At 28.8% G+C, this 10,469-nt stretch overlaps 5 protein-coding genes and 1 long non-coding RNA gene across 6 annotated transcripts; 1 reads left to right on the forward strand and 5 right to left on the reverse strand.

The window, feature by feature from the left end:
- The first annotated feature begins 396 nt into the window (after positions 1-396).
- Positions 397-1,967, forward strand: LOC112681482. The gene is made up of 3 exons (XR_003148402.1): positions 397-1,170; positions 1,230-1,386; positions 1,444-1,967. It is a non-coding gene; the product is annotated as an uncharacterized LOC112681482 (long non-coding RNA).
- A 3,292-nt stretch (positions 1,968-5,259) lies between these two features.
- Positions 5,260-5,769, reverse strand: LOC112681479 (piggyBac transposable element-derived protein 4-like). Its single transcript, XM_025551732.1, has one exon. It carries the CDS (start codon positions 5,767-5,769, stop codon positions 5,260-5,262), a length of 510 nt encoding a protein of 169 aa, XP_025407517.1.
- On the reverse strand, positions 5,334-6,654 carry LOC112681480 (piggyBac transposable element-derived protein 4-like; the record flags this gene model as incomplete). The annotated part of the gene is made up of 1 exon (XM_025551733.1): positions 5,334-6,654. A coding segment is annotated over one exon (762 nt), but the record flags the coding sequence as incomplete, so codon positions are not given.
- Positions 6,631-7,387, reverse strand: LOC112681483. Its single transcript, XM_025551735.1, has 3 exons — positions 7,045-7,387; positions 6,893-6,961; positions 6,631-6,818 (listed from the first exon to the last, which is right to left on the reverse strand). The coding sequence occupies exons 1-3, from the start codon at positions 7,154-7,156 to the stop codon at positions 6,655-6,657; spliced, it is 345 nt and encodes a 114-aa protein (XP_025407520.1). The 5' UTR covers positions 7,157-7,387; the 3' UTR covers positions 6,631-6,654.
- Positions 7,388-7,483: 96 nt separating this feature from the next.
- Positions 7,484-9,334, reverse strand: LOC112681481 (general transcription factor II-I repeat domain-containing protein 2-like). The gene is made up of 2 exons (XM_025551734.1): positions 8,159-9,334; positions 7,484-8,089 (listed from the first exon to the last, which is right to left on the reverse strand). The coding sequence occupies exons 1-2, from the start codon at positions 9,332-9,334 to the stop codon at positions 7,484-7,486; spliced, it is 1,782 nt and encodes a 593-aa protein (XP_025407519.1).
- Positions 9,335-10,051: 717 nt separating this feature from the next.
- LOC112681484 lies at positions 10,052-10,469 on the reverse strand (the record flags this gene model as incomplete). Its single annotated transcript, XM_025551736.1, is given in 1 exon segment — positions 10,052-10,469. A coding segment is annotated over 1 exon segment (353 nt), but the record flags the coding sequence as incomplete, so codon positions are not given.

Consider the following 10,469-nt stretch of genomic DNA (forward strand, 5'->3'; position numbering starts at 1 on the left):
CAAATATTAATATCTAAAATGTATGATAAATTATAGTACATAGTATAAATAAACCCATAGATATTATAAGATCTTATAATATCTATGAATAAACCATGATTGAAGTATGATCAATTAATTAAATTAAAATAATATACGATAAAAATCTAACTTCACTGATTAAAAGTTAACTAAACAGGGTTTTATTTAATAGAAGACAAAATTTCTCAGTATACATTTTTCGAAAAATTACTATCAATTATTTATTTATTAATTTTTATGCTAGAAAACGAAACGGGAATTGGGATTTTATTTACATTTTGGAGGTTGGCATTAGCTTCTTTTTTTGGTTCTTATCATGTTAATTGTTATCAATCGTTATCAAAATCGGGAAGACTGTACCCGTCCCCGTGTAAATCAGTTTCTCTCCAGACCTAACCTAACCTCTTTTATATGTCATGTGGTAGTACTCTTCTTTTCTCGTTTTTTTTCAAATAAGTGTTTAAGAACAATATAATATGACCGGGTTAATCACCGACAACATTGGTGCGAGTAATAAGAAATTTAAATATATTGTACCTGCGTCTCTAAAGAACCTCATCAATAAAAGTGTATTCACCATCGACTTTTCATACCGGAATTTCATGAACATATATGATTGGACCCAGTTGACCATTTCAGCATCGAGGTATAAATTATTTCTTTATCTAGACATATTTCAATTTCATCTGATTTCCTACATTGAATATTTTCTTTGATGGACCATATTTTATCGTACATGTTAGTACCACGATACAAATGAACTGTTTTTTTGGTAACCGAATTGAAACTACTAAAGAGTTTGGTATATTGCTATGAGAACATTTTGGATGTAGAAGACACAAATCAAATTTCATGTCGTATAACATGAACCGCTCGGATCTTGTAACATTGCAACATGTGAAATGGTGTATATTTGAGACTATTATACTAACAAATACAAACATACCTTGGTGAAGCCACAGTTCAAATCGATATGTGCTTATTTTTAATGAGTTGAAAACGCAGAAAAAAGTATTTCAAATATAAATAACGCCAATGATGAATTGATTTTATCTCATTTACTGAAAAGCGTGAACAATTTCATGAGTCAGTTAAAACTGTTTGCTGCAAAGCAATTGACTGACTAGTATGGTGAAATTTAAACTCAAGGTAAATAAAAATATTTTATCATATTTTTACATTATTATTATTAAATTTATATTATATAGGAAGATACAAGTTGTAAGGATTTATAACAAACAGACTTTTTTATCTGATGTCACCGATGATGTCGATAGGCCATATCAAAAACATACTGATGAAATCGAAGGATCGAATTTTTTATAAATCAATTCATACTCACCACACAAGTTTTCACAACCAAAAGTAATAAAACCACCTTTTTATTTTTACCTTATATTCTAATATAATATTTTTTTTTAGGTTGATGATAACATAGTATCTTTACCCCCCAAGCTACAAACAAGAACTCACCGTAGATAAAAATGATGGACCAACCTACTTCAACAAATAGTGTCAACAGCTCAACAAGTATGGAAGTAACTTAAGCTTTTACTAAAATATTAGTAAATCGCTCTCTTATACTACTCCAACTAAACAATGGTAAATACTCTTGTAACAAAACATTTGATGCCTTAAGTTTAAAATTAAGAAGTATTCAACATTTAGTACAAAAAAAGCGTGTAATGTCAAATGATTTAATCAAACCTTGTTAAGAAAAATGTTTAGATCTAAAGAGTTGCAGCTTAGAACTTACAGCTAGAGGTACATATGACTGACTAGGTTTCTATTTAACTTATGTTGATAAACATGTACAGTAATTCAATACATACTATTTTATTTGTACATTCTTATGATATAAGTTAATAATCCACTTTTTAATTTAAGTATAGAATTTTTTATTTAAGATTCTATTTAGTTACACAGTTAATGTTCACATGATCTATCATGGGACTTTTTCATAATAATAATGATAAAATTAATAATAATAATAATCTTTTTTCTATGATTCTTCTATCATTATAATACTTTTAATCATTTAAACCTAAATACAATAGTATAGAATATTTTTATGTATGTAATCTCCCTTTTTTTTTTTTTTTTTTAAAGATAATACAAGTAAAAAAAATAAATATGATTCAAGAAAATTTCTGTTAGTTCCTCGATGCTTTTTATTGCCCCATTTAGCAGAACCCCACAATCTCTCAATATGTTGAGTGTGAGCCCCTGTGTCCGGATCGACAAAATTATACGTGTGGTTTACAGTATTATGTTTGAATCCCACTTGCTGCACAAATTATTGTAAGCTTTCCAACAATCTGACAAAATTATTGAGCCTGGTCTTATATATCTTTGTATTATAGGTAACAATGTTTTCTCCGACCGATCTGGTACACTGATTATAAAACACGCTTTAGTTTCCCGACATATTCCACCAAAAATCCATTGTTGTGGCAGAATACACCCAGCATTATTTTTTCTATGCACAAATAAACTTTCATATATTTCAACAAAAAGACAGGGACAACCAATTTATTTATTTTGATTAATTTCAAGCTTCCATACACATACCTCACGTAGATAATTACTCCAATCAACCACAGCATTTTGTCCCATATTTAGTTCACGTTTACAAAATGTTACTGAAGACATTTCTCGGGCCCAGTAGTATATAAAATGGACAATTGTATGTATTGGTAGTTTAGAACTAGTTAGCCAATTATTAATTCTTAATCCTTTTTCCTTTCGGCAACTTCTTTTCTGACATCGCCATCGCGATCCCTTGATAAACATTATATGGCCATTTTCACACACTTCACTAACTTTAATTATATTATGTTGTTGTAAAAAGCTAATTCCAGTATCACTATTTGAACCAATTGTAAGTAATTCAGTAAAATTCATTTTAACGTATTAAATTAATTTTTTCGAATTTCTCAGTAGTAGGTAATAAGTAAATGAAATGGTAAACGAATGCCAGCAACAAACTAATATTCTGTATCATAAAAATGATAAAATGTAGTTTTCTCATTTTCTAAAATAGATCACAAACGATTAGCAATAGCGATAATTTTTATGCGATGTACTGGAGGGGCGATAACAAACAAGAGTGGCGGGGCGATAAATTTTATACGGTGTACTGGCGGGGCGATAACAAACAAGTACCTAAAAGTACTCCTGTATCTTTTTATTGTAAACTATTCAATTGTTTGTATGTGTCATATGTTATGACTATAGTCTTCTCTTTTGTTATGTATAGCCAATTGTTTTTATATTTTAATTTATGAAAAATGCTAGTAGCTAGCTGTATTTGTCTAACTTCATAATCCTCTGGTGTTTTCTTTGGATCTTGGAAAAAAACTACCTCACATATCGGTCGTGTACTGCATGGATGCAGTGGATAGATTTCAAGACAGATTAGGAAATCTCGAGCAGGTTTACAATAAAAGTGATAAAACGATCATATGTGGTTTATAATTCCTCAGATCTACTTATTGCTAAAAAATTAAAGTTAGATTTTATATATATGCTGATGTTCAATTTACAATATGATTTAGGTAAAACTCGATACAAAGAAAAAATATTTTGATATAATAATGGTATATTAATCTTAAATACTAACTAATTGTTAATAATAATAATAATTATAATTGTTTATTCAAATTATTAAAACAGGCAAGTTGCCCAATAGTGCAGGTAAATATATATATATATATATAAGTTAATACAATAAATGAATATAGAAATAGCTATAATAACGTGGATTCTTAAAAATTATTATAGGGTGGAATATAAACTTAAATTAATTTAATGGAAGAAAAAAATATATATATAATTGTTACATATTATTAGTCAAGTATATTTTAATAATAGAAACTAACGGAGTAAAGAAAAAATCAACATTAAGTGCAAGGTTATTGCAGAGAGCCATAGCTGTAACAATAGAAGAGTTTTTTAAGTGATTTGTGCTGTGTGATGGTAAGTCGAAAAAGGGAGTGATTCGATTATTATATGTTGGGATGTTGAATGAAATGTGTTCTAATAGGTAAGGGGCATCGATATGATTATTGATTAATTTATATATAAAAGAAATATCAGCTAACTCCCTTCTGGAGATAAGAAAGAAGGTTTATAAGGAATCTTACTGACGTATAATCATGCTGGCTAATAGTTAAGTTGAATTTGTATGCTACTATCTTAACACGTTGAGCGCCAGAAGACTCATATTTGGGTCTCACTTACCTTTGACTAAAGCGCCAAGTGACTTTTGTCATAAATCACTAAAATTAATTTTGAAAAAAAAAATTGTTCAAATGACTTGAAATTTTGTACATAGCATTATAGTTGTTAACAAATGGTGTTAATAATATTTTTTAGTTGATTAGGGGTGAGACCCCGAAATGGGTCTCATGGCCACACACAGTCACCCATTAAAAATGTATTGTTTTTCTGATATTGTGAGATCCATATTTGACCCTCAAAAATATTTTATTCTTGTAAGTACTTAGTTCACATAACACTTTTTAAATTGTCAAATATAGAGTAAAGCTTTAATAACATGTTATTTTAGAACATTGTATATAGTTTACTTTATTGAAATATAAAAATTAATTAAAACAAAATATTACATTATCTTAGTTTAGTTCTATTGTAAAAAAAAATAATAATAATTCCTTTTAGGTATAACATTCAAATAATAATAACAAAATTAAAATAACCTCTTTGGTCCAGTCTTGAGTTATTTAGACTAGTAATACAAAAAAACATAATAATAATTTCTTTTAAGTATAACATTCAAATAATAATAACAAAATTAAAATAACCTCTTTGGTCCAGTCTTGAGTTATTTAGACTAGTAATACAAAAAAACATAATAATAATTCCTTTTAGGTATAACATTCAAATAATAACAAAATTAAAATAACCTCTTTGGTCCAGTCTTGAGTTATTTAGACTAGTAATACAAAAAAACATAATAATAATTCCTTTTAAGTATAACATTCAAATAATAATAACAAAATTAAAATAACCTCTTTGGTCCAGTCTTGAGTTATTTAAACTAGTAATACAAAAATACATAAGACCTATATTTTTTTTTATAATTCATATTATAATAATATTAAAAACAAAACAATACCTTCCTTTATATTATTAGACTAATAATTAAATCAAAATAAACAGTACCTTTTTCTTTTCCAATATTTAAATAATAATAATAAGTTGGAATTAAAGGAATCATTACTTTTTTACAAATTTATGTTCCTCAAAAAAACAATTCATACAAAAATACTTGTCACATAAAAAACACTTTGTAAATGTTTTATTTACATGTTTTTGTGCAAATGTTCTGCCTTTAGCTATAACCATTTTTGCATAACACTTGCTGCATTTACTTCTATTTGATTTTACTAATTTATGTGTTTCTGGTATATTTTCTGGAATAGACTCTTTTTTGATTAACTGTTCAACAAGTTGGGCTCTAAAGTCTGTTATAGATAATTTTGATGAGGTAACTGCTTGGAATAAGACAAGAGCATTTACAACACTTATATTTAACAGTGCGTCTAATGTAACTTTTCTATACCATTTCTGGCTACGGCGAAGAGGGTTAGAATAAGAGCTCATCTGATCAGAAAGAACAATAGAACTTTTACCAATATTGTAATCTACAACTACTTTAGGTTTTTTAACTGTTTTTCCTCTTATTTGTAGATCTGTAGTAGTACTATCATGCTTAGTTGAAATCATGAGTAAATCACGCTTGTCATGCCACTTAAGTATTAAAACATTTGTCGAACTTCTTAGGGATACAATTTCCCCCTTTTTTAATTTTTTTTTGGTAACATCTTTGGGGTTAGATTTTCTATTTTGTCACAGCGTCCCAACTAAATATGTATTTCTCGCTTGAAGTAACTCGGCCAGTTCCACACTGGAATACCAATTATCCACATAGACTGTCCTACCATTGTCAAGGTAGGGTTCAGCTAATTCCATGACAACACTACTACCAACATTTCCCACATTCAACATATTATCAACTTCTTTACCGCAGTATACTCGCATAGCTATTGTGTAACAAAATGATATACATAATTTGAATTCCTTAATTCCGAATCTGTCCCTTTTATTTTGAATATATTGCTTGAAGGCAAGTCTACTCATAAATTTTACTATGGATTCGTCGATACATAAATTTTGTTTTGGTTGCATACATAAATTGGAATTCATCATTATATCATCGATAAGTGTTCCTAACTTGTATAATCTATTTGAAGTGTCAGCGCAAGTATTATCCGAAAAATGTAACATTTTCATCAGAGATTCAAACCTATTACGGCTCATGATACCAAATTGGGTTTGAAAAATATTAGATGTACTCCAATATAGGTGGTATGATGGTAAAGATACTAATCCTGTCCAAATCAGAATACCAAAAAACTGTTTCATTTCTAATTCGTTAGTATCATACCATTTATTTATACGTGCGTGTGGAGATATTGTTTTAGACCTCAACTGTTGGCCAGCATACCTGTTAGTTTCAGTAACAATTTTATGAATTATATCGTTACTAACAATACACTGAAAAAAATCTAATGGAGTTCCATTTTGTAATGTTTCAATTAAATCTGGATTTTAACCAATTTGTTCGTTATTTGGGTTGAACGTATAAGCATTAATATTTCCATCATCAGCTTTCCACTGGTGATTAATTTGCTGATTAGATGTAGTCAGTGCAGGAACTTGAACATTTGATGGAGATTCAACTGACATATCGGAACCACTAATATGAGAAATATCTAAAATAAATAGAAATCAATGTAATTTTCTGTAACATATTATGTGATGAAATTATTAAAACATAAATACATACCAGAAAGTGTGTCAATTTCATTCATATTTACATCTTTATCCAGTAAATGTACCCCTGACAATGCATCATCTGTAATATATTATTTAATTCTTGATCAATAAATATTTTTCATAGATGACATAATGGTATTATATTTATTTAAATAACATTACCATTTTCTTCGATATTATCTGATTCTGAATCCACTTCATAATCTGGATCTTTATCCGTATCGTCATAATCAAAATCAGAATCCAACATTTCGTTAATTTCGTAGGGATCCATTATTATTATGCAATAAAAATTAAAATTATAAAACAAGAAAAAAAATCTAATAAGTAGTAGCTAGGATAGGTAAATACTAAATTACAAAATTTTCGGTTACAATTTCTTATCATTGATAATGACAACAAACACGATTTAAGTTATCTCCATAGATCAGGGATAGCAAACCTTTTGAACACTGCGTGCCCAAAATTACCTTTTTTTTTTTAGAGCGTGCCATGAAAAAAATTATATTTTGTTATATTATAATTCCATTGTATAATTAATGTATAAAAAGGTTAGTTTAGGTATATAATAATAATAATTATAATAATATTGTTTTGTTAATTATTTTTTTTGATGTGATTTTTGTTGTTGAACACTTGATGCCAATTCATTGATATTTGGTTTATAATTTGTAACTTTTAATAAAGTACATGCGGCACTGCATTCATCAGTTAGTCGGTTTCTTAAATCAGATTTTATAAAATTCATTTCTGAAAATAGTGACTCGCATGAATAAGTTGAAGAAAAAATAGACAAAACAGCTAATGCTACTATTTTTAAAGTGGAATAATCTTTTGGAATTTCATTCCACACTTTCAAAATCTTGTCCCCTATGTTTACGACCGATTTGCCTATCGCCCTATCACGCTGAATTTCTTCTAATTCATTTCTCAGTATAACGAATTTTTCTTTCCATATGGTACTCGACTGAAAATCTACAAGCTGCATTTCAAAATCATCTAAATTCAACCATTCTAACACTTTTAAGTTGAGTTTTTCTAATGGCAATGTGTCTGGATAAACAATAATTTTCATGGTTTCTTCAAATTCTTTAAACTGAGTAAAGCGTGCAGAGAACTCATTCATAGCTGTCCCAATAATATTTAAAAATTCTTGGATAAGATGAGTAATATCAGGTTTATTGAAAATTTCCAATTCCGAAATATACTTTTTAAGGTTAGGAAAATATTTGAAATTTTTGTTTATCATGTCACAGTTAAATATTTTTAATTTTACCTGAAATGCTTGTATCATATCAAACATACAAGTGATTATTTTATTATCACCTTGTAGCTTAATATTCAATTCATTTAAATGCTGGGTGAAATCTGCAAAGAACATCAATCTGGCTATCCACTCTAAGTCAGATAATTCTTCATGTATTTGATTTTGCTCATCCAAAAATATTTTAATTTCGTCACAGCATTCAATAAACCTTTGGAGAACATTGCCACGACTAAGCCAGCGAACATTATTAAACATAACTAAACCTCTGTATACCGAGTTTACTTCTTTTAATAGATTTTCAAATTTTCTTTTATTCAAGCCTCGCGCAGTAATGAAATTCACTATTTTAGTTACTAGTTTTATTATAGCATCAAATGATTTAAAAGAATTTTTCGCACACAATGCCTCTTGGTGTATAATACAGTGAAAACCTAGCAGGGGATGTCCCACGTGTTTAGTAAATAAATTAATAAACCCTGATTCTCTACCAGTCATGCTAGGTGCGCCATCAGTGGTAACAGAAACAATTCTTGAAAAATCCACATTTGCCTCAGAAAGAGTATTTACAATTGCTTTGCAAATATCAGTTCCTTTTGTTGTTTCTTGCAATGAGACTAATTTAACCAACTCTTCTTTAATTTCACTACCAACAAAATATCTAATAAATATAGATAATCGAGCTGAACCAGTAATATCAGTGCTCTCGTCAAGACAAATTGAAAATACATTGCACAACTTAAAATCTGCAATTTGTTGATTTGTGATATTTTCTGCAATTTTTAAAATCCGATCTTTTACAGTATTTCTGGTTATTGGTAAATCCTTTATGCGTTGCATAATTTTATCTTTATTAGAAAAATCTTCAAATAGAAATGATGCAGTTTCCAGCATCAAATCTTTAATATATTCTCCATCGCAAAAGGGCTTTCCGCGTTTTGCAATGACATTTGATACAGCAAAACTTGCGGCAACAATATTTGAATTGCTACCTACAAACTTCATTAATGTATTTGTCTGCAAATTGTTGTTCTTAATTGCTTGTAGAATATACTCTTTTTGTTCTTCTTTTGTTTTTTTCAAAAGAAAATTATGATTAGTTTCATAATGTCGTTTAACAGATGATGTTCTACATACTGTTGTGGTTGAACATAAAATACATACTGCTTTATCGCCTTTTTTAACCATACCATAATCTTCAGTCCATGAATTTTGAAATTCTCTGCTACTACAACTACTAATATTTAATTCACTAATTTTTCTTTTTTTTGGTACAAACATATTAAATAATGTTAAATAAAATATAATAATCGCGCACGAAACACGAAACACGCACGACGCACTTACAAATTGACAGACGTATTTGTACTGATTAGTGTTTACTGAGGTAGGTTTATTACTCTCAATAATAATATAGGTATTATTATTTTATCTACAGATAAGAATAATCGTTAATGACCGATAAAAGCCGTATGCTCAAAATATTTTTACCTATTACCTATATTCTATAAACTATAATACTATATATTATATAATAGTAAAAATTTTCGAGTGCCCACAAAATCTTTTCGCGTGCCATCTCGGGCACGCGTGCCATGGATTTGCCATCCCTGCCATAGATAATATAAGAATGGATAGGACCACAGATATGTATAATAAACTATAGTCCGGCTCACGAAAAGTGAACGTTGATATCAGCGATCCCCGTGGCCGTTTTCAACAAGTGATTATTAAACCCGTTTGCCGCGTTTTTTTAAATTCATACCACTATACAACATATACATTACAATAATATTAAACACATTTATGGATGTTACAATTAGGAAAAGATGCATAAACTATTTTAAATATCGATATTAAACATTTAATTTCCAAAAAGAATCACAATTTAATCATACAAAAAAATTTTAAGAAACACAAATATAAAATAATTTAAATTAAAGTAGGTATATACATATTACACAAATAAATTATATGTCGTCTTCTTCATCGTCGTCATCACTACTGCTGTCACCTGGTCGTATTGTGAGAATAATGGGCTCTAAAATTACTTCTCTATGTTTTTCCTTTTGATAATCTTCGTCCTGTATTCTTTCAGCATGACGAACGCAATTTACCCAATTTTCTTTTTTCACCGAATCTATTGCTTCGTGCATTAATTTTTCAACATCAGCCATCTTAAATGTTGTATTTTTAGATGCAACTTGTCCCTTAACTTGTGCCCATATAATTTCGATTGGATTGTACTGACAATGATAAGGTGGTAACCGTACAACTTCATGTCCCATTTTAAGGGCCAATTCATCCAGCTCGTATTTTTTTT

The sequence above is a fragment of the Sipha flava genome, unplaced genomic scaffold, assembly GCF_003268045.1.
Source record: "Sipha flava isolate LNK unplaced genomic scaffold, YSA_version1 19194_pilon_pilon, whole genome shotgun sequence".
NCBI lineage: Eukaryota > Metazoa > Arthropoda > Insecta > Hemiptera > Aphididae > Sipha > Sipha flava.

Excerpts from the sequence above, each read along its gene's own strand:
- LOC112681479 (XM_025551732.1), bottom strand. The coding sequence starts at position 5,769 with ATGATTTCAACTAAGCATGATAGTACTACTACAGATCTACAAATAAGA.
- LOC112681483 (XM_025551735.1), bottom strand. The coding sequence starts at position 7,156 with ATGGATCCCTACGAAATTAACGAAATGTTGGATTCTGATTTTGATTAT. Across the intron at positions 6,962-7,044 it reads AGATAATATCGAAGAAAATG|ATGATGCATTGTCAGGGGTA; the intron begins GTAATGTTATTT and ends AATATATTACAG. Across the intron at positions 6,819-6,892 it reads TGAAATTGACACACTTTCTG|ATATTTCTCATATTAGTGGT; the intron begins GTATGTATTTAT and ends TATTTATTTTAG.
- LOC112681481 (XM_025551734.1), bottom strand. The coding sequence starts at position 9,334 with ATGGTTAAAAAAGGCGATAAAGCAGTATGTATTTTATGTTCAACCACA. Across the intron at positions 8,090-8,158 it reads ATATGATACAAGCATTTCAG|TATATTTCGGAATTGGAAAT; the intron begins GTAAAATTAAAA and ends AACCTTAAAAAG.